This window comes from Nilaparvata lugens, chromosome 6 (genome assembly GCF_014356525.2).
Source record: "Nilaparvata lugens isolate BPH chromosome 6, ASM1435652v1, whole genome shotgun sequence".
Lineage (NCBI taxonomy): Eukaryota > Metazoa > Arthropoda > Insecta > Hemiptera > Delphacidae > Nilaparvata > Nilaparvata lugens.
Genome location: NC_052509.1, coordinates 35,628,626 through 35,655,331, shown reverse-complemented (window position 1 = coordinate 35,655,331; position 26,706 = coordinate 35,628,626). Strand labels below are relative to the sequence as shown.

The 26,706-nt window shown below is 37.0% G+C and overlaps 1 protein-coding gene across 2 annotated transcripts in view; it reads left to right on the top strand.

Moving 5' to 3' along the window:
* Nucleotides 1–772: 772 nt before the first annotated feature.
* Nucleotides 773–26,706, top strand: part of LOC111056780 (pyruvate dehydrogenase phosphatase regulatory subunit, mitochondrial) — a 110,369-nt gene continuing 84,435 nt past the window's right edge. Inside the window, exons 1-3 of one of the 2 annotated variants that reach the window (XM_039430701.1) lie at nucleotides 773–1,653; nucleotides 3,197–3,409; nucleotides 7,582–7,745. In XM_039430701.1, the coding sequence (XP_039286635.1) occupies nucleotides 1,379–1,653; nucleotides 3,197–3,409; nucleotides 7,582–7,745 (652 nt within the window). In that variant the 5' untranslated portion in view covers nucleotides 773–1,378. The remainder of the gene's footprint in view (nucleotides 1,654–3,196; nucleotides 3,410–7,581; nucleotides 7,746–26,706) is intronic. The other variant, XM_039430702.1, reaches the window with a different exon arrangement.

Genomic DNA, 26,706 nt, shown 5'->3' with positions numbered 1-26,706 from the left:
CAATATGTACCTTTCTGACAATAGACAATGCAGCCAACATTAGCCTATTTATGTTGAGGCTATTTATAAATATTAAATTATGAAACAGTAATTTATGAAATAATTATAGACATAATACCGCGATTCTCGATACATAATTATATAGATTATTACAGTCATTATGAGATTATCTCTCTATGATTTGTGAGATTGGACACAATCAGCTGTTATTCAAGGTCATTTTACAGCCCTAGGGCCGTAAAGTTTTACCGGCCTGGTCGGAAAATAATCACTTTCGGCCTCCATATGACGCACGTAAACCAGCTCATTACATCCAAGTGTGGCGAAAACACTTACCAACGGGCAAATGCAAACGCTCAGTGAGATAGATAGAGTTGAACTGAGTGGCGAACGTGATACAGGTTATACAACTTGTATCCAGATTATTGTTTGTCGACTACAATGGTCTTTCAAAGTTTCAGATACAATGATGATAAAATACTCAGTTGAATTTTATAACCACTCATTTGATGCAATTAGAGTACTGTACCTACTTAATTTTATAAACAATACAGATTTACCGATAGAATATTTTTGATTCGAAACGACTGATCCGAGTAGGCCTACTTTTTGATTCGATACGAGTACTTTTGATTCGATACCGAGTAAGTACCGAAACAAAAGTATCAATACCAAAAGTACTTGGTATCGAAAGGAAAGTATCGATACAAGTAAAGTAGTGTTACTTGTATCGGAACGTCCCTATGTAAAACCGGCACAAGGATTATCATTAAACTTTACCGTTACCGGTCGTTTGTATAATATATCAAATACATTCAATAGTTCTGTACATTTAAAATGATTTATTATCTATAAATTTGTTGAATTTAAAATTTTGTTTTGGCAAAATAGAAATTTGTTAATTTGAAGTGTGTTTAGTTGGTACGATCAAAGATACTACGCAGCCAAGGCCAGTCCAGTGGCCAGCTGAAAAGAACTTTGAATGTCGATTTTGCAAGTGAAACTGCTGTGCAGTCTGCAGTGCTATTCATTTATTGTTAACTTTTGTTTAGTAGGTAATAATTGTAAAAGAAATAACAAGTAAGCTACTATTTAGTTGAGAAATTAGAACGTCCACCACACATACCTCCACCACTGTTATTGTAATGTTATTTTATTTTAGAAGGTTATAAAACTGTCAACAAACAACCACCCGGTGCTTCTTCATTTTTATTTTGAAAAAATCAAATAAGTAGTATATAACTATGATAGCTGAATCTTATTGTAATCTAGATATGGTTTCAGTTTTAATTATTATTTATTCCCATATTTTTATTTGGAAGCAATAACTTTACTAACCTTACTTCCTGCTACTCTGCTCTAGAGGCAATTTTTTAAAATGTTGAAGAAATGCAATTCGAAATTGCTTCAGCACTCGTTTGATCACTTTTCCAAAAATATAATTGATACAAGCTACATACGTAATATTTCAAAAAGTAGTGAGGTCCTCCAAGTTTTAGAATTAAATCATGTTGAATCATCACAAAATAATGAGCCTTTTCCTCGCGAGGCCAAAGTGGTTGTATGTGGAGGTGGTGTTATGGGGGCTGCCGTAGCATATCATCTAGCTGAGCTGGGATGGGGTAAACATACAATTGTTGTGGAACAAGGACGGTGAGTAACAACACAAGATCTTTCATTGACAAAAAACTAATCAAAGTGAACTTTCTCATCTTCACTTTCAATCATAATTTTATTCCCCTAATTCCTCTCATTTTTTTCATAGATAGAGGCCACGAGTAACATGAACATCAACCATTCAAACGGTGAAAGATCTGTTAGCATGGTAGGGATGTATGGGTGGGAATAGCCTATTTCTCACACATCTTTTCCTCTGACCGCATGCAAACGACTAGTTTAAAAAATTTTCAAAGTAAGTAAACCGACTGTTGAGAAAAAACTGACCAAACTCTCACCACCACCACCACCCTAAGAGCCGTTTCCGAGCTTGGGATTTAGCCAAGCTCTAGACTTTGAACAGCTGGAGTCCGGAAATTTGCTTTCCGAAACGGGGCGTAGTCACAGTCCTTGTTTATGAATTAAATTTCGAAAAACGAAAAAATTGAACACAAAACGAAATAAAGAGAAAATAGTGTAAAGTTTAATCTGTTTTGAATTATTTAGGAATGTTTCATTTCGTCAAGGAAAAATGTCTCCAATAATAGAAATGAGAAAATAAATGTTATCATAAAAACTGCGACTACGCCCCATTTCGGAAAGCCAATTTTCTGACTCCAGCTGTTTAAAGTCTAGAGCTTAGCTAAATCCCGAGCTCAGAAACCGGCCCTAGAAAAATCAGAGTTTAGTAAAATATAATGGGAGTTGAAGGTTCATGTTATATCTCGCGGTCTCTATCATTAGCATGAATAGGCTAAATTTGTTTATATTTTATATCTTTTTCTCTTATATCGTTTTTTCTCTTATTTTAGGCTTATAGTCTAAGCAGGCTTATTTTAATCAGTATAAGCATGACAGTATTAAGATACACGTATACCTTACACTATATAATTACTTTACAACTCAATGAAGTAAACTATTGATTTTCTATTGAAAGTTTTTCATATGGAATTACTTCCATTGCTCTATTATAGGGCTAGTGGTGAGCGGTGGGACTGTGAGGTAAATATGATCATCATTCAATTTTTACAGTGGGGTAAAAATTGTTACTTTTACAAGTCATCTTTATATCTCAAAAAATACAAAAATCTTTATCTTACCATTATTAATTGTAATAGCAATATTAAAATCATCAAGTTTTGAAAAACATAATTTAAGAATACTCACGTCATATATCAGGTTTTTTGACACAAACAATATCTAGGCTGCCTCAATTTGAATTTTGGGCCTTTTCTTGTATTATCATAGTCTCTAGTATTTTATTAATGACTAACTTATAGTTTAGTTTTACGAATTAAAATATTTAGGCTACTCGTTTCAACTTTAAGTAAATTCCTTGAAGCATCAATCTAGACTTTAACATACGCTTACAGTACTCCTTGATTTTTTAATTATTCATGTGACTTGAGTTCAGTAGTCTAAACTAAATCCATTTCGAACAACTGTTTGTTTTTTAAATTTTGTGTTCTACTCAGTAAATAAACAAATTGTTTATCTATATTTTCAGTGTTCATACTAGTGATTTGTGGATTTGTTGCAGAGCCGGTGGCGGGACAACATGGCAGTCGTCAGGATTGGTGGGCATCTTCAAACCAACTCGAGCCCAAGTGAAGCTGTGTCAGTCCAGTGTGAAGCTGTATCAGAAACTGGACGCCGAAGGTTATTCTTCTGGCTGGAAACAGTGTGGCAGCCTGTGTGTGGCCAGAACAATTGATCGCATGACAGTATTTCGTAGAATGAAAGCTCAATCTGTGTAAGTTGAATGCTACTGAAAAATAGTAGAGTCTTTCTATTGACTTTAGCCACACTATGACTTTTGACTTGAGCGTGATTGCCATTGATGAATGCAATAATATTCCCAAGACACTCTGATGATTTTTATATATGATGAGTGTTATAAAAGACTGTGGTTCAGTGATTAGTGCTAAACCTCAGAGCAGGTATCACTGATTGTCTTTTTTTCTTTAGTGCTACTTTTAAATATAGATAAAAATATAAATCTGTGTACCCTTTTTAAATTATTTCGAGCTGGGCTACCAATTTTGTTTAAAAAGGTTTGATAGTTTTCACCTATCACCCAAGGAAAGTCATCGGTTCCAATTATACTAACATCTTGAGAAATCATGAATGGATTTAACGCCTATGAATAAGATGTCCAGTTCAGGTTTTATTGATTTTTGAATATCGAATTCGATAAGATTCGATTTTTTATTGAGAAAATGTAACATTACAATCGTCACGACATGTTTCGGCTACTAATGCCATTATCAAGTGATTGGAAAATAAATAAATACTACCGTATTGCAAGATTCTTATTTCTCGTGACGAAATAATTCAAGATGGTACTCAGATTTATATTTTTATTTACAGGTAACACTGACTACAATTTAATTTCTGGTTCGGGTATGCATAGTAGGTAATTTCAAATTGACCATCCAGGTTTGTCATTTATAAGAGATCTATAATATTATAATAAGAGAGAATAGGGTTGTGTTTGTTCGTGTGTTCGTTTGTTTGTTCGCATCAAAACATGTCAACTTGTGGATTGCATACCGGAAAAACGGGAATGATTTAGATCTCCAAATTTTGCACATAGATTTTAAAAATATCAATCTCGTGCACCCCGGAGCCAAAATTTCAATTTTCCTTCTAGATTTTTCAGAATTAATGTTTAAATTCCATTAATGGTACATTCGATTTCATTAAAAAATCACCAAATCATCTGGTCAAAATTAAAAAAGGAACATCTGTTTCTATTATTGCTTTCTACCTGATACCACTTAACCTCAATAATATTGTTTCGATAATTGATGAATATTTTTAATAATACTGATAATATATTTATTATGAATATAATAATAGTATTGTTTTGATAATTATTAATAAATATTTTCATTTTCACAAACTCTATATAATAATATGGTGAATGTGGACAGTTGCATCAAAGAGATTATCCCAAAAACATCTGTTTAGAAAAATATAGTTTTGAAACTTCGTTTTCCTGATGTAATGTTTAGGCCTACACGTGGCAGGGATTATTAATTTTTCAGCTAGAACAGTTTTTGAGACAAAGTGCTAAATAAACGTCTACAGTTTCATCAATGCTGTATTGGCAATATGAAATTGCATGCAGTTAATTTGTCTTTGAATAAAGGTGTTGTTATTTACATAAAGAAATCATTCTCTTCTATTTTTATTTAATTGAAATTTCAAAATTATTCTAGCCCTGATAGAATGACTGACTCACTATACAGTCAGTCGAAAATTTTAATATTGGAATGAGGGGTATTTTGGCAAGCTGAGCAAAAAAATAAGGTCATATGCACCTTTTCGTTAAATCTTCAAATGAAAAATGAGTTTTGTGGGTTGCCAAACTCCCTCTGAAAGGGAAACTATTCAACTTATTCTATGTTTTAGTAAAATAACAATGATCATCCATCCATCTCTGTGGTGTACCCCTCAGATTATTCACCAGTTACCTGAGTGATAGACATCAAAAGCTTACCTTAGAAAATAAAACTAGTTCTAGACTTTTGAGTGATTTTGGTCTCCCACAGGGCACGGTGCTATCTCCTATCCTTTTTCTCATTTACATTAATGATTTAATCAAACTTGATATTGAGAGCTGTGTGACACTTGCTTTTGCAGATGACACCGCCTTAATATTTAAAGGCAATTCTTGGAAAGCCCAGACGTTTCCCTAGTGACAATCTTTTCAGGGAACTGAATGTGCTGACTGTCAGGCAGCTTCACACGAAAAACTTGATAATCTACATGAATAAGCATAGTAATATTTTCAATCTCCGTTTATCACCGTACAATCTTCGTCCCTCATCCATCACTTTCGAATCTCATCATACAGTTTTATCCATTTGTAGAAGGCAGTTCAATTACATTGTCCATAAACTTGTTAACGTAATACCTGATCATTTTATCTCTAACAATTTGACCAGAAATCTTTCTAACGAAATAAGTCAATGGATCACATCGCATAACTCTACTGATTTGTTCGATTTCTTGTAACTGTTCACCTTTCAACTCTTTTTTTCTCTTAAATAAGCTCATTATTTCTTGTTAATTGTCTGTATTCTCGAGATTTTTTATTATACAAATTTCATACTTATAATTTATATTTTGTTTTATGCTTTCACTTTGGTTCTGTAGTTTTTTGAAACACTCGGCCCCTGCGCACAGGCTTTGCCTTTGCAGGGACCTTCCGTGTTTTTGTTAACCTGCTATTTTAAGTTATTTTGTTTTAGTTTTAAGTTATTTATTTCATAACTACTTTGTACAATAACTATGTTGTAAAAAGGATAAATAAATTGAATTGAATTGAATTGAATCTATCATCTTCTATACTATAATAAAGGAAAAAACTGGATTATAAACGTATACAGGTGTAAAGTATAGAAAAATTATGTTTGACGCATTATCACGTCAGAACTACTGGACTGATTAACTTGAAATTTTGCATATAGATTCTTGCTTAACCGAGGGTGGTTATAGACCTATTTTAAATTCTGCAAGATTTGATTACATAAAGTTTTCAGTTTGTCAAGTTTTCAATTATTTGTCATGATTCCAGTTGTTGTATGGAAGCAGCAGAACATTTCTCTCAAAAGGGAAATTAGAAGATAGGTATGATTGGGGATTCTTTTCGAATGATAAAAAAAGGTTTTCCGTCGCACCCAAATTTTCTCCGCCATTTTGAATCCAACTTCTTTTTTTTAATTGAAAGGTGGTCATATGATACATGATTCCGATACAGGATTTTCAGAGAAAAGGTATGGTGAAAATCGCACATCGATATCTCAAACCTTTCAAAATTTATTATCATTAATTTTTTTATTATAGTGTAGAAGATGATAGATAGATGGATTTATCATCCATCTATCTATCATATTCGATACTATAATAAAGGAAAGAACTTGCTTAAACACGTATACACGTGTAAAGGATAGGAAAATAATTATGTTTGACGCATCATCACGTCTGAAACTCCTGGACTGATTCACTTGAAATGAGCATATAAATTCTTAATCAACCGAGGATTCTCATAGACCTATTTTCAATTCTTCTAGATTTCATTACGTCAAGTTTTCAGTTTGTCAAGTTATAAAATAGACCCTTGCGAAGCACGGGTTACCTGCTAGTTATTTAATATGTAATTCATAGTAAAGAATAAGTTTAAAAATATTATAAAAGTTACATTTAAATTTTTCCTGAATCAAGTTACGGCATTGCAATGTTGATGTTTATGGTAATTAAATTTCATCTTATCTTTGGCTAATGCTGGGTGACATCAAAAAATATTAATAATTATTAATGATTTCATTTTCAGATCAGCTCATAAAAATGTTAACTGATCATCCTTATTTTACACAATTTCATTGAAAAGCATGGATTTAGGAAGAAATATCTTTACACAAACTGTGATTAGAATTTTTCTGAATAACTTGTAGCCTATAAAAAATTTCTCAATTATACCAAAATATGCTTTTGCTTGAATTTATTTAGTCGGTTAACATGAAGTAACAATTTGGCAACAGATATTTAGTCCAGGTCGCAGCTTGTTTCATTCAGAGTTTAGTGCGAGGGGACGGTTTTGAACTTTTTGTACTTTTCATTGAGTATAGTATTTCTACAACATTTTATAAATAATGAATACATTAGATTCAGGAATTCGTAAATACCCATCATTAAAAACTATATATGAAAACACTATCATTCAAACAAAATAAATGAATTGGCTCGATTTACACTTACACTATTCTTACATCAAGGATAGATTATTCATATTCAATAGCACTAATGCTGCTGTTTTTAGTTAGATTTCTTACACAAAATCATATTGATACCTCCTGTCACCTTTCGTTATTTTTATCTGTAAACATTTTCTAAAACATTTTATCAATTTCTTTACAGAGCTTTAAGAGTAGATTGTGAACTAGTATCTCCAGAAGAAGCAAAACGCTTGTGCCCATTGTTGAATGTGGATGATCTCAAGGGAGGACTTTGGATTCCTGGAGATGGCGTTGGTGACCCATACAGAATTTGTCTATCGCTTTTAGAATCGGCCAAGAAAAAAGGTTAGTTATCGGAAAAAAGACTAGTTAAAATGTTTCATTCATTAGATCAATACAATAACAATAAGCAACAGGAAACTTACCTCTTATCAAGCTTTATATAGTCCGAATAGTCCCATTAGGGTTATAGTATAGTAAATCCTGTTTCAAACACAATTGTTAAATTAGATTTGAAGATCCATCAGATTAGATCAGATAAGCGTCATTATCATTTTTTAAATTTCGCTTTAAAACTGAAATATCGAAACTGGTATGAAATTGATAAACGATCATTGATACATTAATAATATTTATAATATTTTTTTAATTAACTAGCTTACACGGGAACTTCGTACTGCCAAAAATTCCGAAAACATATTCTTCTCAATATGTTGGTAGTAATATCTATCAGTGGAGTTTTGAATTAAAAAAAAAATAGATTTGTTGAATCAGTGTTTCAAAGATGAATTTAGGTAATGTTTTCATAGTTGTTGATTGTCAATAGATGGTCCAGGAAATATGCGATATACGATGATTTACACAAAACTCCATATTCTTTCCATCTTCCATTTTAGGTTGAATATAAGCTAAGCTAAATTCAAAAAATGTAAATTATTCTGTCATTCTTTAGTAATTAATGAATGCAAAATGAACAACTCTCGTTCATGAGGTGAATAATTTTTTCCCAACATTTTCCAGTTTCTCGATGATAGGGGAGTGATAATTATTTGTATAGGTCTTCTAATGAACCATTATCTACAGCTGGTACCAATCAACTGCACTCCAACTCCAAACTACCGTTTTAATACCAGTACACAATTTATCACAGGGGTGACGTTTTTATTATACAGCTGATAATTTTAGATGCTAAATCATATTGTCACAATATGATCTTGAAACATCATCATCTATCCGTTCTTCGGTAGCCGCTCGGCCGAAAATTTCGAAAACATAGATCTGTAAAATGGATTAATAAATAATTGACCAAAGCGAAGCTGAGGTCTTAGTTTTGAATGGATCGGCTTTTGTCTGTTTGTTTGTTTGTACCGCAGTTACAGTCACAGTTATTGTCCGATTTGGATGAAATTTGGTATGCAAGTTCTTTGAAACAAGGCGCAGAAACGTATGTGTAATGATTTTTGGTAAGACCTCTGGTTTTTTGTAATATTTAAAAAACCATAAACTAACCTCAAAAGTTACTTTGAAGATACAGCAATTCATGCTCCTACTTTTTCGCATCCACTGTTACCAGGGCATGGTGTCCAATATACTGTGGGACTCAGGTTCAAATCTCGTTCTGACCAGATTTTTTTTGCAGACGATACTAATTGTTTTTCTAATAATATATCATTATAAAATTATCATTATTACCATATAGAATAACTAGCAGGGCACTGGTGCTTTGCTATGGGAATTAAAAGATAAGATTATTTTTCTGAAACATTTATAATCTAAATTCTACCAAAATTGTTGTAATCGTTTTTGAGATTAGGCCACAGCTTGGCATAAAAATTATTGAGTCAAATCATTTGAATAATTAATTGATGTGTTGGAACTGCTCTGTAGAATAGTAGTCCAATTGCAGAGAATTTTGTAGAATATTGGGCGGAGCTTAAGAGTCGATTTCGACTTTATTCATTGGCAATTAATATTTCCCATTGACAGTTATCGAATTAGCAGTGATCATGTTATTTTTGCTTTTGCTTGATGCAATTGAAGATTAAATTCCAAATTGAGTTGATTCGGAATCTTATGACTCTGGTATCCATGTTTATTTATTTGGTTATTAAAATTCAAATTCAAATATTCTTTATTCCATACAAATACAGATTACATTGTAATACAGAACATGTTTTACTGGAATACCCCTACAAGACTATTCGTCTGAGTGTAAGGGGTGGGTTCCTGTTAAAGTGGGTAGCCAATAGTCTATTCATAATATTATATAGGTAATAGAATATCTGACTTTGTTAACAAGAAGAAGGTAAGTATAAGATAATTTGTATTATAATTATGAAATTAAATATTACCTATTACATTGTTCACTGACGAAATTTCATAAACAGAAAAAGATTGATAAGAGTAACATATACAGATTCGAGAATTGAAATATGAATAAATTCTTGAGATTGCATGAGTAGAATATATTTTGTATATATTTATTGTAAAAAATAATGGTAGCTTCTCATATAAAAAATTATCGAGGAACAGAAACCGACCGATTCCCCAGTGACCATTAATAAGAATATAGTAATGAAGATATGTAAATCTATAAAAGATTAAATAAAGTATGTGGTAAATATAAAGAGAAGAAAGGTAAGTTATGAAAATTTATAAGCTCTCAAAATGAAAAAAATCTATGTATGTATAAGAAAAGCTATCAAATTAATAGAGATGATCTTAGTGTCAATATACAAACTGAAGCAGGCTTTCTGACGACTCCCAGCCCAGGCGGTATAGTCACCCCTCCACCTTACGCTTGAATGCAGCCACACTGCATTCATCCATATCAGTTCTTATCTCAGCGGGCAAATTACGATAGACCATTTGAGCCAAATAAAAAGGTGTCCTCAGCTCCAATCCATGAACCACCTGCGGCGTCGCAAAACCGAAGTTAGCTCTATACCGTGTAGGATAGGTATGTAAAATATCTGATAAAATTTTAAGTTTATTAGTTTTTAGGTAGATCAATAAAGATTTAATGTACAATTGCCTCACATTTAAAACTGGGAATTCTGTAAAAAGTTGTGCTGTTGGATATCGGCATTCCTTATTTAAAACAGTTTTGATAATTTGTCTCTGCGACACCACAAGCGGTTCAAGGAGGGTAACAGGAAGGCCTCCTCAAACCAGTATGCCATACTGTATAATAGACTGGACGTATGCGTAATAGACTGTCTTACACTGCTTCTTAGTGAAAACTTGACTTAACTGGGAAAAGTATACAGTAGCCTTCTAAGTCGCTGTTTCACCAACTGGATGTGCGGACTCCAACTTGAGGTGTTATCAATTGTTATCCCAAGGATTGATTAACTCTTTCCAAGTTTTCACAGTTGCAGGAAATTGAATTAGAGTCCCCACATGAGTGGAGTTTCAGGTCTTTGTATCCTGGATCTTGCCGATTACGGGTTACTATAGGCATGTACTTGGTCTTGCTGATATTGACAGTCAAAGAGTTGAAGCACAAACAATACAATGATTGAGAAAGAAAAAACAGGATATTGCCTAAAACTTTTCCAATTTCCTAATTTAGTTTCCTAATTGTCCAATTATTATACATAGGTTATGTCCATTTCAATTTCTTCATCAAATCAAAATATATGAGAATATAGATTAGAATAAAACAAACAATTTTAAATTTGGATATATTGATAGTAAAACTTTCGTAAAAACATGAATCAAACTTTAAATTCGCAAATTAAAGAATGAAACCACTTGAATTTTGAGCTCAAAAATATCACGTTCACCTTATCCATGGTATCCTGCTTATTCTGAAATTTTTGGCATAGCATGACACTTAATTTTCGTTTCACTTATTTAAAAGTGTGAAAGCAGCCAATCCACTGATTCTCTCTTTCATGGAAGTCCATTCATACAAAAGAGTCTATTCATAATAGTTAGTATAACATTTATTGTGGTTGATTCCTCATGTCCCAAACTTTACTATCATAAATATTAAAGTGGGATGAATTTGCATAAATCTGAATAGAGTTTATCACTTTGATTATTGACTACCATTATATGATTTATGATTTATTTCTTTGATCTTAGCTTGAAACCAAAAGCTTAGGGATGAAAATTTGAATGTAAACTAACATATGACTCAATTTAATTTCTATCTAAAATATTGGGGCACTGAGCTTTGCTTGTTGTTTATTCATTGATAAAAAACACAACTATTTAAAATGATTGGGGAAGGACTAACAGGCACAGCCTAAAACTGTTTCTTCCCCGAATTTTGATGTATACACTATAAATAGTCCAAAAAGTAGGTTATGTTCCATACACTTGAATTTAGATCCAATTTTAATCCAAACATTTTAAAACAGAAAAGTTCTGATTTAGATTGTTTACAAACCAAATTGAATAACAAAAAACACTCACCAATCACTTAAATTTGTAAAATAATGATTAACTTTGAAAATAATTATGATATACTCCAATTTAGGATGATATACCATGTCATGTCAACAAATCAGATTATTTTGATCAAGTTGATCAAAATATTTAGATTCAACAGCTGGACATAATTCTATCTCTCTCCTACACAGGTATTCGCATCTTCTGTTATCGACAGACGACGAAATTATCATAGGTTTTTCAAAGAATGAATAATTATTATCCTTTTCATGTCCTTCAGTGAGTTTTCCAGGAATGAGACCTAGTGCAATCGAATTTTTATATCATAAACCTACTGGCAGAATCCAAAGTCAGGGCAGTGGACTGTAAATGATAATTGATATTAATACCTACAAAATAAATCTCTGGATTCTGTGCATAAAAAACTGATAGTATGAAGTGCTGGGAGTATGCCAATAAAAAACAAAATGAGTAAACAAAGTTGAGATTTAATATTAATGAAATAATAGGCAGATGGCCACATACAAAAACAAGTGAATGGAAATTGAATCGAATAAAAATCTTTAAATGAATCTTATCACAATATGAAATAAAACCGTTAGAAAGGAAACAATTACAAAATTTTGAATGAATGTAAATTAATGATACTAATGACTGTTGAAGACTGACAACAATTGATAAGGTAATGTCAATGACACCTGAATTGAAAATGACAAAAAATAGAAAATTTTAAATGATACAATAAAGTTAACGTTGAAAAATTCAATGTTAATGATTTTAAAAAGAATAATAACAAATGACAATGAGATGTAGATAATCAAAAAGAATATGGGAGCATTCAAGCTCTAAACAAAGCAATACCTTAAATTGGCAAGGCTAATTAAATTCAAAATTCGAAAAAAGAATCGAGACACGTTAAATGATGCGACTAAGGCCCTAAATAAAAAACCCAAATAAAATAAGAATGTCTCTGTTGACATTAATACACAAGTTCAGAATCAACGTTACATACATTTGTAACCGAACTAGGGGTTGGGGTGGTGCGGCAGAAAAACAAAGATGTCCGACAAATGCTTATATTCTACGCCCTTCTCCTTCGGGGCACAAGGGTGGCCTTGCCAAATTCTCTTATTACTAACTGCAAGAATAAAACTATCTCAACAGAATATAATTACTACAGGTTCTGAAACTCCAAAATTTATACTACTAATCTTGATGAATATCAGAAATCTATAATGAGCACAATATTTTCGTTCACAAGATTTGGTTGATTAAAATAAGAGAACAATTCTGTCAGTGGTAAATACTTGTCCCAGAATCTACAGGACTATTCTACTAACTTCAATGAATATCAAAATCTATAACTAACACCGTATTCTCATTCAATAATAGTTGGTTACTCGGATTAAAGAACAGAACTATAAGCTGTCAATCATCGTCCCAGAATCGACAAAATTATTCTACTAACTTCAATGAATATCAAAATCTATAACTAACACCGTATTCTCATTCAATAATAATTGGTTACTCGGATTAAAGAACAGAACTATAAGCTGTCAATCATTGTCCCAGAATCGACAAAATTACCCTACTAACTTCAGGGAATATCAAAAAAGGCAATAAACTAAAATTACACAATAAAAGATTCAAATTATAAATTCTCCAATAAGGATTCAAATGAAGTTAGAAATTAAATTAACCAACTCAAAGACAAAAACTAAAATCGAAAATAAACTAAAATTACACAATAAAAGATTCAAATTATAAATTCTCCAATAAGGATTCAAATGAAGTTAGAAATTAAATTAACCAACTCAAAGACAAAAACTAAGATCGAATTAATGATTACAAAATTAAAATTGTTCAATAGCCTAAACAGATAACATATAAACTCTCCAATATAGGTTCAATGTAAAATCGAAATTAAATTGTCAAAAGTCAAAGAAAAAATCTAAAATTGAATAAATTGATAAAAAATTTAAAAATCGTTCTATAATCTAATCCAGATAACAATATCCACAGGTCATTTACTCTCTTTCTCTTCCATTAGAAGCTAACAGAATAATTATTCAAAATTCTTGTTATTTGTTAAACAAAACCAAAGGGAGCCCGCCCTAGTCTGCCTGCAGTTAAAAACAACTAATTTTGGACTGAATTCGATAATAGGAAAATGTTCGAGTTTTTCACTCACCAATCGCCATCAATAGAAAAAGAACTGAAAACACCATTATGCTGTACGGATAGTCCAGTGGAACCCGTCCAGGCTGGATACGCTCGCTAACACTGTCCCTCGGGCTACTGCGCCGTTTTTTAAAATTCTATTAGCAATGAGCTAATATTTCTCTAGCCTGGGAAAAGTTTTCCCACTAGAATAAAAATCATGCCACTGTCAAGAGAGAGAAAGAGAGTACTAATTCTACTTGAGTTAGACAGAGACACTGTCTTGCGCTGTTGCTAATGCCAGACGCTAAAATGCTGAGGCATCAGCCATTGTTAAAATCACCATCACTTTTTCATCAATAGGATTTCCACTCTATTACACATTGAAATAAATTGCATGTCTTGAATGACATTAACACAAGTAAATCAGAAATAACAATGCTCTATATATTGAAATAGTTGAATGTCTTGATTGACACTAGTACAAATAACCTTAGAGTAATTGAATGTCTCGGTCGACATTAATACAAGTAAGTTCAGATATCAATGCATTCCACATTGATATAAACTTGAATATCTTATTCAATATTAATACAAGTAATTTCAAATATGAAAATGTCTTGTTCGACATCAATACAAATAAGTAAGTTCAGAAATGAAAATGCCTTGGTCGACATTAACATGAGTAAGTTCCAAAATCAATGTCATACACATTGAAATAGGCGTCGGTGGCCTTAAGATAACGCTTGTAAGCCAAGGGTAGCTATCAAATACAATGAAACAATTATTAATGTTGAGTGCATTAATAGAGGCGACATGGGCCTTCAATGAAAACGCTTGTAAGCCAAGGGTAGCTATCAAATTCAATGAAACAATTATTAATGTTGAGTGCATTAATAGAGGCGACATGGGCCTTCAATGAAAACGCTTGTAAGCCAAGGGTAGCTATCAAATACAATGAAACAATTATTAATGTTGAGTGCATTAATAGAGGCGACATGGGCCTTTAATGAAAACGCTTGTAAACCAAGGGTTCCACTCTATTACATTACCCTCCCCTTCAAATAAGAGGGTGGGTTTCACTTGGGGAGCTTTGCTCCGTCACTTTCACAAGCACTGGAGCCTTGCTCCGTCACTGGCACAGGATTCATCTCGATGCACTCTGCTGCTGGTTGGTCTTCTGCTGCTGATGATGGTCCTGGGGTTGGAGTAGTCACGACCTTGTGGCTTCTCCATGGCAACTGTAGAGATCCCCTCCAGTACAGCAGGATTGCACAGGTGGTGACCGCCAAGAGGCCTCCACCAAATGCCAGCAAGATGATGGTGGTGTGCTCAGCCTCTGCCTCAAGGTCAAAATCTGCCAATCTCTGGTGGATGTTGTCCAGGGTGGTCTCGGGTAGGCCTGAGGTTCCCCTCCAATAGGGTCCCTCCTGCTTTATGTCGCTCATCAACTTCTGCAGCTCTGGTGGCCCCTGGGTGTTCCTCGGAAGTTGGAGCACCATGGGCAGGGGTGCTGCCATGGTCAATACTCGCTTGGGCAGCTCCAAATCCCCTCCAGCTCTAGTAGTTGGTAGCAGGTCATAGAGGTTGGTGGAGAGGGTACAGCCAGCTGTTGCTTTGACCTCACCAAGGCCAGTGATGTCAACTTGGGTGACGGTGGTCTTGTCTCCTTGCCGGCAGTGGGACACCAATCGCTCAGAGGTGGCCACGCTGTAGATCCACACGTTTCTGGGTCCATCCCAGATCCAGGTATCAGGGGGTTGGCCCAGTAATGCAGTTCTAGGGCAAAGTTGTAGGGCTGTGGCTGAATCCTCCAGGAACAGCGCACTCAGACAGGATAACTGGTGACTCTTGAACACAGGCAACTGAGCTGGGCAGATGATTACCTCGCCAGGTAAACATTGGGCAAGCAGCTCTTGGGTTGGTTCTGCATATCGTTGCCGATCCTCACTGATGAGGAGGTGATGCTGGTGTAGATGCACATGGGTTGCCAGGCGGTTGGTCTGATCCGCAACCGGGATGGAATGGGCCTGAAACAACTCAAATCGCCTTCCTGCTTCCATCAGTGGTAAGTCTACCAGGATCTTGATGATGCCATCCACTGAGATTGCCCGAGTCTGAGCTAGCCGGTAGTAGTGATAAGACTGGTCCGGCCCCTCTAACAGCCCTAACCCCCTTGGCAGACTAGTTTGGACTTTGACAAGAAGTTTCCCTAACTCATAAGGAGTGATTAAGCCTACGCTAAACTTATTCCTAGATACATTTTCTATGGCTAACAACAAATTTCTTAATTCTAATAACCCAGTCATGACCGCCAGCTCTAAGTCCTGTAACTTAGTCGTGATGTTTACTGTAATCTGTAAAAGTGTGTCATCTTTTGAGATTTTCTGATTCACCTGGTTTGCCCATGCACCAATTGCTTCTGCTTCCTTGCTGAATCTTGCCGCAAGTTGTCGGATCAGTACGGTATTTGCCTGCGTTCGTCGGCTCAGCTGTCAGGTTACAGTTACGTGTTCATGCTGAAGGTGGACAATCTCTGCGGTTTGTCCCTTCAGATGCTCTATGGTTCTCTCGAGGTGCTCCACATCCTCCTGCTCAGCTGTTCCAAACAGCATTCTCATTACTTTTCCTCCCAGGTTCATCAGGCCTCGACGAGGTCGTCCTGATGGTAATAAGTCCTTCAAGGCTTGCCCAGCCTCTTCCAGTTGAAGCCCTGAATTAATCAGGCGATTCAAAAACTCCTTATACACTTCTAACTCTGGTACTCTGACACTTGCCTTCATCCATGTAGCCTGAGCAGCCTCCACCTGGGCTCTCAGCTCCCCCATTCCTTGACAAATCTCGGTTGCATTAATTGATACTATTATTCGCCAACGGTCTCCAGTCAACAGCACACTCCCCTGTCGCACGAACCACACCCCTAAGTCCTTGGACTTATGATCAGATAGGGTTGGTTGTCCTGTAAAAATAAAACCGTCATTACTCCTAGGTTCTCAGTTATTCTTCTGTTACTTACTCACTTTTTACTTTCTATCTTCAGTTTCTTGTCCAATCAAGCTATTACAGTCTGGGTTTCTTCTACAATATTCCCAACACTTCTCTGCCCACATCCCCAACAAGCACCCCCTACTCAGTTCAGAAGTGGCTTGCTGGTTCCTTAGGCAGCTAAGTTAGGGAGGGTACTCTGTTCCTCAATGGGTAGGGTGATCGTTGGGTCACCCTTTCTTCTTCTACTTCTTCTGGTTCATAGGTGACATCATTTGGGTCATCTACTGGTACATCTGGGCTGGGTAGATCAAAGATTTCTTCTTCTTCTGGGTCAGCATTATTTTCTCCCTCAACCTCCTCTGGCTGTGGTCTTGGATCTTCCTCATTGTCTGTCTCTTCCTCCGAATCTACTAGCAGTGGATAATCTTCCTCATTAGAGTCTTCTGGTTGAGGTACTGGGGAAGTTGTCAATTCTTCTTCTGGTTGAATTTGATCTTCTTGCTCCACCTCTCTTCCAGTAGCTTTCCCCTCCAGGCAGGGCTTCATCCGATTGATGTGAACTATCACTTGCCGACCATCTGGCAGGTTCAACATGTAGTTCACGTCAGAGATTTTCTTCTTTATTTGGTAGGGACCTCCCCAAGGATGATGCCATTTCTTTGCATCTCCTGGTCTTAGTGCTGGGTCATGTAAGTAGACCATTTCTCCCTCCCGAAAATTTCTAAGTTTTCTGTCTTTGTTAGTTGTCTGTAGTCTCCTCTCAGCAGATTTGCTGGAGTTTCTGAAGGCTTCACTAAATGCTTCTTGTAGCCGGTGCTTCAACTGTTTTACATGCTCTTCCACAGGGAGCCCCTTTAGATCATTTGGAATGGGGAATTCCCCTGGTAAAATCATTTCTCTACCATGTTGCATGTAATGTGGTGAATAACCTGTTGATGCATGAGCCACACTTCGATAAGCCATGAGGGCATATGGGATCCACTGGTCCCAGTCGGTCCCATCTTTCTGCACAAAGTGTGCAATACTATCATTCAAGGTTCGATGAAGTCTTTCTAGGCGCCCATTTGCTTGGGGATGATATGCAGTGGTGCGCAGTTTATTGATTCCTAGAAGTTTACATGTGGATGTCAATAGTTCTGATAAGAAGTTTCTGCCCTGGTCAGTCAACAATCGATCTGGTACTCCATGTCGGGTGATAATGACTCTTACGAATGCCCTAGCCACAGTTTCTGCAGTCTGATTTGGCAAAGGAATACCCTCAGCATATCTGGTGAAATGGTCAATAAAGCTGAGAAAGTATCTATTCCCAGAAGTACTAGTAGGTAATGGGCCAACAATATCTAGGCTGACCATTTCCATAGGTCTGGTTGGCTCGTAGGCTTTGACCAATGGTGCTGCCAGTGAGTTTGGGGTTTTTCGCAAGGCACAAGAGTGGCAACTATTCACGTAAGCCTTCACCTCATTGGCCATTCCTTGCCAATAGCATCGCTGCCTGACTCGCGCCAATGTGCGTTCCACCCCAGGATGACCTGCCCATGGGGCATCATGGTTGATCTCCAACACTTGCTTCCTGAGGGATCTTGGTATGGCCAATCTCCAGGAAGATTTATCAGGATCACCATTTGTCCACCAAATAATACCATCCTCAGTAGTCCCCTTTTTAGTCTTTACCAACTCTGTGCACCAGTCATCACTCTGCTGCTGGGTCTGTACTAACTCATCATCCAGTCCTTGTGTCACAACAGTAGTCATGATTCTCCTACTTAAGGCATCTGCATTTGAGTGGTGCTTTCCAGGTTTGTGTAACACCGTATAATCATATTCGGCCAGCCGTAAGGCCCATCGGGTGAGTCTTGATGATGGATCCTTCAAGCTAAGCATCCAGCGGAGTGCTGCGTGATCGGTTATCAAGGTGAATGTCCGACCCAACAAATAGCAGCAGAACTGCTGAGTAGCCCACACCACTGCCAGTAGTTCACGTTCTGTCACTGAATAATTTCTTTCAGCTGCATTCAGCTGCCAGCTAGCATAGGCTACCGGCTGTTCTCCCTTATCTGTCACTTGAGAAAGAACAGCTCCAATAGCTGTGCCAGATGCATCTGTGGCTAGTAAGAATGGTTGGCTGAAATCTGGGTATACCAACACCATGTCTGAGCACATTATATCCTTGAGCTGCTGAAACGCCTTTTCCTGCTCGGTATCCCAATGATATTTCACATCTGACTTGGTGAGAGAAGTAAGTGGTTTAACTAACTCGGCAAAACTGGGGACAAATCGGCGGTAATAGCCTGCAAGGCCCAGGAATCCCCGCACCTCTCGGACATTCTTTGGGGTTGGAAATTTCTTCACCGCCTCAATTTTCCCTGGGTCAGGTTTGACGCCATCAGAGGTCACCACATGTCCCAAGTAGTTTACTTCTGGTTGAGCAAAATGACACTTCTCAATGTTCACCTTCAGGTTGGCTTTTTGTAGAATTGCAAAGACATTCTCCAGTCTTTCAGCATGTTGGGTGATTGTGTCACTGAAGATCACCACATCATCCAAGTAGACTAGACATTCTGATCCCTTGATCTTTGCTAGCAACTGGTCCATCATTCTTTGAAATGTTGCAGGCGCTCCAGTTAGGCCAAAGGCCATCCTCTCATATTGGAAATGTCCACCAACGGTGGTGAACCCAGTCTTCTCACGATCTTCTGGTGCAATCGGAATTTGATGATAGCCGCTGTGTAAGTCAATAGTGGAGAAGTACTTGCACCTCCCCAAATTCTCCAAGGTTTCGTTGATTAATGGAAGAGGGTAAGCATCTGCTTTTGTTATCTCATTCAGCGCTCGGAAGTCAGTGCAAAATCGCCACTTTGCACTGCCATCCGTTGTTTTCTTCTTCACAAGCACCACTGGTGCCGACCACGGGCTGGTTGATGGAGAGATGATCCCTTTGTCAAGCATGTCTGCCAGATGCTCTTCTACAACAGGACGGAGATGATAGGGCACTCGATATGGTCGTTTGGCTATAGGTGCTGAGTCAGCTGTAGGGATGCGGTGTTGAACATTCACCTGACAACCATCTCTACCTGGCTCTCCAAATAGGTGTTGATACTTTTCCAGCACTACCTGAATCTGTTCTGCTTCTCCTCTTGGTAGGTGCTTGGTCTTTTCAACAAGGGTCTCTTGCAGTTTGCCACTAGTTTCTAGGGAGCTGATGGCATGTACTTGGAATGGTTCCACTTGATCATCCTCCATTTCTAGGAAATCTACTCTCCCCAAATGTTGCTGTTTATCTATCTGAATGGGAGCAGCTGTCAAGTTCATCACTCTCACAACAGTGTTGCCAGCCCTTGATACATTGAGGCTGCGACCAATGCGGATTCCAAGTTGTGGTTGATTCAGGGGCTCTGTTACAAATAGTTGACCATCTGCCAAGTTTGTCTGTGCCTGGACTGCCATTTCTGAATAAGCTGGGATGGTGCGATTTTTGCTTGCAGAGATCCAGTTCATGTTGTCTTGGGTATCCTCCCTTAGTCTCCGTATTGTTGACACTTGAGGAGACTGCATATTGGTCCTCACTGGGTTAGGTCCCTGAACCAGAGCTTGAGTGGCAGCTCCCTCGATATTATTTGTGCCAATAACTGAGGTGGCAACCCCCGTGAAGGTAATGATCTGGCTCTTGGCATCAATCACTGCCCCCAATTTCTTCAAGACATCCCAGCCAATTAATCCATCTCCTGCTATGTCCACTGTAGCTATTACAAATTGATGGGTTACTTGCAAATTTGCCACCTTGCAAGTAACTTCTTGAGTGCCCAGGATGCCCAGAGCTGCGCCTGTAACTCCTCTAGCTCGAATACCTGCAGCCTTGATGGGAACCCCTGGAATTGCTTCTCTCAAAATACAAATCTCAGCTCCTGTGTCTACCAGCAAGCTTTTGGTCAGCCCCATTATTTCCACCTCCACCATTAGCCCACTATTGGTGGTGTTGATGCTGGGAATCCGCTTATATAGTGTTTCCGAGTCTACTGGCCGGGAAACGAGGTGGTTCCCGGCCCCTCCCCGTTTGGGGAACCAGTTCGCTGTTGGGTCTTGTCAGCTACCACTTGGTCTGCGGGTTGGGTCCGCCTCTGTGGGCAGTTGAACGACAGGTGATCCCTTTTTCCACAAACAAAGCAGAATCGACTACCACCTCTGGCATTGGTGTTGCGCTGCGCCGGTTGGTTATTGCTGGTTCGCCACTGGCCCTTGGGTTGGGTGCTTCTCCATCCATCACGATTGGAATTGTTGGACCTACATTCCCTTGCATAGTGTCCAGGTTTCCCGCAGGCAAAACAATTCTGTTTGCTAGCTGGTGGTACTCCAGCTTCCACTCGGGCTACTGCTGCAGCACAACCTGTTGCTCCTGGGTCAGTCTCCACCATGAAGATATTTGGGTGATTTGGTTTAGATGGTCCACTGACAATCCCCTCCATTCGCTCCCCAATCTTGATGGCTGCCTCCAGGTTGGCTGGTGGGTACAACTGTAGCATTGTTGCCGCTTGGCTCTTCAAACCTCGGATGAAGGATGTAAGGATGGTCTGGTCCATCTGTGTACGGGCCCAATCCCGCTGGCCAGGGGTGGTCTGTGGTGGTAGGGCCCGTTGCCCTAGCATCCTACATCTATCTGCAAAAGCTCTTGCCGTCTCGTCTGGTCGCTGGGTTGTCATCATCAGTTCGAGTAGATATTGTTGGGGATCTTGGGTTTGTCCAAATCTTTCTCTCAGGATGCGTTCCACCTCTGCAAATCCAACAGTTGGTTCAAACAGTTCTGGGTAGGAGTCGAGACATGCTGCTGCTGTTCTTGTCACCTTCAGTCGGCAAATTAGTTTTCTATCTGTCTCCTCCCAGTGACCGGTTTCTGAAGCTAGCCTTACATTCCTCAAGAATTCCTCCACAGATGGCCCTGAAGCTTCGCCTGTGAATGTCTTTATCAGCGATTGTAGTGATAGGTCCTTTCTGACTCGGACTGGTCCTGATGCTTGCTGCTGTGGGGCACCTCCCTCTGTTTCCACTCTCTCCCTGAGAGAGCTGATGTCACTGGCCATTTGGTTTCGCTCTTCCATCAGTCGGGATATACGTTGTTGTAGCTCCTGTACCTCGTCTGCATTTGTTGGCGCATCTGCCGAGTTTGTTGGCGTTCCTGGCGGATTCGTTGGCATTGTTGCAGCCACCCCACCTGACACCAAATTATGTAACCGAACTAGGGGTTGGGGTGGTGCGGCAGAAAAACAAAGATGTCCGACAAATGCTTATATTCTACGCCCTTCTCCTTCAGGGCACAAGGGTGGCCTTGCCAAATTCTCTTATTACTAACTGCAAGAATAAAACTATCTCAACAGAATATAATTACTACAGGTTCTGAAACTCCAAAATTTATACTACTAATCTTGATGAATATCAGAAATCTATAATGAGCACAATATTTTCGTTCACAAGATTTGGTTGATTAAAATAAGAGAACAATTCTGTCAGTGGTAAATACTTGTCCCAGAATCTACAGGACTATTCTACTAACTTCAATGAATATCAAAAATCTATAACTAACACCGTATTCTCATTCAATAATAGTTGGTTACTCGGATTAAAGAACAGAACTATAAGCTGTCAATCATCGTCCCAGAATCGACAAAATTATTCTACTAACTTCAATGAATATCAAAATCTATAACTAACACCGTATTCTCATTCAATAATAATTGGTTACTCGGATTAAAGAACAGAACTATAAGCTGTCAATCATTGTCCCAGAATCGACAAAATTACCCTACTAACTTCAGGGAATATCAAAAAAGGCAATAAACTAAAATTACACAATAAAAGATTCAAATTATAAATTCTCCAATAAGGATTCAAATGAAGTTAGAAATTAAATTAACCAACTCAAAGACAAAAACTAAAATCGAAAATAAACTAAAATTACACAATAAAAGATTCAAATTATAAATTCTCCAATAAGGATTCAAATGAAGTTAGAAATTAAATTAACCAACTCAAAGACAAAAACTAAGATCGAATTAATGATTACAAAATTAAAATTGTTCAATAGCCTAAACAGATAACATATAAACTCTCCAATATAGGTTCAATGTAAAATCGAAATTAAATTGTCAAAAGTCAAAGAAAAAATCTAAAATTGAATAAATTGATAAAAAATTTAAAAATCGTTCTATAATCTAATCCAGATAACAATATCCACAGGTCATTTACTCTCTTTCTCTTTCCATTAGAAGCTAACAGAATAATTATTCAAAATTCTTGTTATTTGTTAAACAAAACCAAAGGGAGCCCGCCCTAGTCTGCCTGCAGTTAAAAACAACTAATTTTGGACTGAATTCGATAATAGGAAAATGTTCGAGTTTTTCACTCACCAATCGCCATCAATAGAAAAAGAACTGAAAACACCATTATGCTGTACGGATAGTCCAGTGGAACCCGTCCAGGCTGGATACGCTCGCTAACACTGTCCCTCGGCTACTGCGCCGTTTTTTAAAATTCTATTAGCAATGAGCTAATATTTCTCTAGCCTGGGAAAAGTTTTCCCACTAGAATAAAAATCATGCCACTGTCAAGAGAGAGAAAGAGAGTACTAATTCTACTTGAGTTAGACAGAGACACTGTCTTGCGCTGTTGCTAATGCCAGACGCTAAAATGCTGAGGCATCAGCCATTGTTAAAATCACCATCACTTTTTCATCAATAGGATTTCCTCTCTATTACACATTGAAATAAATTGCATGTCTTGAATGACATTAACACAAGTAAATCAGAAATAACAATGCTCTATATATTGAAATAGTTGAATGTCTTGATTGACACTAGTACAAATAACCTTAGAGTAATTGAATGTCTCGGTCGACATTAATACAAGTAAGTTCAGATATCAATGCATTCCACATTGATATAAAATTGAATATCTTATTCAATATTAATACAAGTAATTTCAAATATGAAAATGTCTTGTTCGACATCAATACAAATAAGTAAGTTCAGAAATGAAAATGCCTTGGTCGACATTAACATGAGTAAGTTCCAAAATCAATGTCATACACATTGAAATAGGCGTCGGTGGCCTTAAGATAACGCTTGTAAGCCAAGGGTAGCTATCAAATACAATGAAACAATTATTAATGTTGAGTGCATTAATAGAGGCGACATGGGCCTTCAATGAAAACGCTTGTAAGCCAAGGGTAGCTATCAAATTCAATGAAACAATTATTAATGTTGAGTGCATTAATAGAGGCGACATGGGCCTTCAATGAAAACGCTTGTAAGCCAAGGGTAGCTATCAAATACAATGAAACAATTATTAATGTTGAGTGCATTAATAGAGGCGACATGGGCCTTTAATGAAAACGCTTGTAAACCAAGGGTAGCTATCAAATACAATGAAACAATTATTAATGTTGAGTGCATTAATAAGAGGCGACATGGGCCTTCAGAAGTTTGAATGTCAAGTTAGACATCAATACAATAATTCAGATATGAGAATATTAATTTGAGGTTAGAAATTGAAATGCTTCACAAATAAGCCAACTGATAATTGAAAACAATAAGATGATCAATAATACAATTATTATAACCTTGAAATATTGTAGGACAGTGCTCTCAATGAGACATACACTGTAACATATTGAATTCATTTACATAGGCTCGATTGCCGAATAAGTACGGACAATTAAATGTTTTTAATTGCCGTAAAAGCTGAATAATAGCTACAAAAATAATATGAATGAACATTGAATTGCTTGAATACAAATAAATTTGAAATAGAGAACAACGTGGTCCAGTTTCGACACGCTGTTAATTGTTTCATGAACAATTATGCAATACATGAGTAAAAATGAAAATTGAATAAAAAGATTCACGTAACCTGAGTTAAATTTTGAAGAAAGAAATAAATTTGAAATAGAGAACAACGTGGTCCAGTTTCGACACGCTGTTAATTGTTTCATGAACAATTATGCAATACATGAGTAAAAATGAAAATTGAATAAAAAGATTCACGTAACCTGAGTTAAATTTTGAAGAAAGAGATGCGACCAGGCAGACAGGCTGGGAATCCACGGTACCCCAGGGAACAGCACGTTCAGCAAGTGATGACACGATGGCCACAGGAATCATCTGAGACGGTAGGCAGTTCTCCCAGCAAGAATGTGAACAGGACCATGAAGAAGTTCAAGAGATCCGAAATCCAGGAAGTGAAGCCAGAGGACTCCAAGGAGCAGCAAGCTCCAATGATGACCACGCGATTGCGAAATGGAAGCATCAAACACAGCAGACAATTCCCCCAATGGGAATGTGAACAGGAACATGTAGAACTCCAAACAAATAATCCGAATTTCAAGTTGTGGAATTTTCAGATCGATTTCCAAACGGTAGAGATGATGAAATTGAAAGTCTGAGTTTCAAGTGGTGAAGCCATGTTGTTAGAAAAATGGCGAGAGACGCCAACACGACACTATGGAACTTTGACAAAGTCTATCAGCGTAAATACATGAAGAAATTGATAAATAGTTGAATCACAGTTGATGAATTTGGATGAAGAAAAAGTAAACCAGAAACGATGTGCACTCACCGACGAGACATGATCAAAAGACGAGAAGCCAAGCCAACGCTTGACCAACAAAAGTACAAGATGGAAATGCCTGACACGTAAGCTAACGTTCGTGACAATTTGATGAAAAAGTAGCAATTATCTTGAAAGTAAGATGCCTAAAGGACGAAATAAAATACCAGAAATTTAATAATAAAAATATTAAAATTGAAACGACGAATAATATTAGAAAACACAATCTTGAATATGAACTATGCCAGTGTAACCGTGACTGTGACGTCACCGGACAGTGTAAACGGACAAAATAACGACAAAGGAATAACGGAACGAGTATCGAAGTGGACCCATTCCAATAAATGCTTTGTCAGATTTTACACCTACTAAGTCTCAAATTTCATGAAAATCGTTAGAGCTGTTTACAAGATCCGTTGGACATACATAACCATATTATACAGAAATTGCTCTCTTAATATAATAGGATTGACAACTTTAGTATTGTGATCTATCAATATCAATAGGTTTGTCTTGTGTCATCTAATGACATCATGAAAGGAAGTAGGAGCAGCTGATGGAATATTATGTTTTTTTTCGATTTATTTTTTAGCTGATATTGAAACATGAAAATAACAGGCCCAGTAGCACAAAAGTCTATTCAATTTCAATCACTATTGAATTTCATGAGAATTAATCAGAGCAGGGTTTTTTTAATAGATGGCTTCTCTCATTGGCTCTCGTGGTATTTAGTCCGGATAATGAATTAACAGACAGTGCAACTGGTTCTCTCAAGGCCATGGCTGCGTACAAAAATAGAGCAACAGAGGAACCAATACAACAGAAGCTGAAGAAATTAGTCGCATTTCTATCACCTCACAATAAACATTACATTCAACTATCATATATGTTTGGAGAGATCGATTCTAAATTTCTTTTGCTATAATCCGGTCACTTTCTGAATCTATTCTTCCAGATGTTCTGTAATATAAATGTAGTTCCAATACTGTAATGTTTCAAATTAATTAGGTCGCCAAATTTGTTGACTCAACTACAGCTATTGTAATCTTTTTCATTTGCACAAACTCTCTCACGTTTTCAACAGATTATGGAAACTTTTTTCTGATCAGCTGCTACTTGAGGGATCAATAATCCTCTCTCAAGGAACTTCAGCAAACTTTCCCAG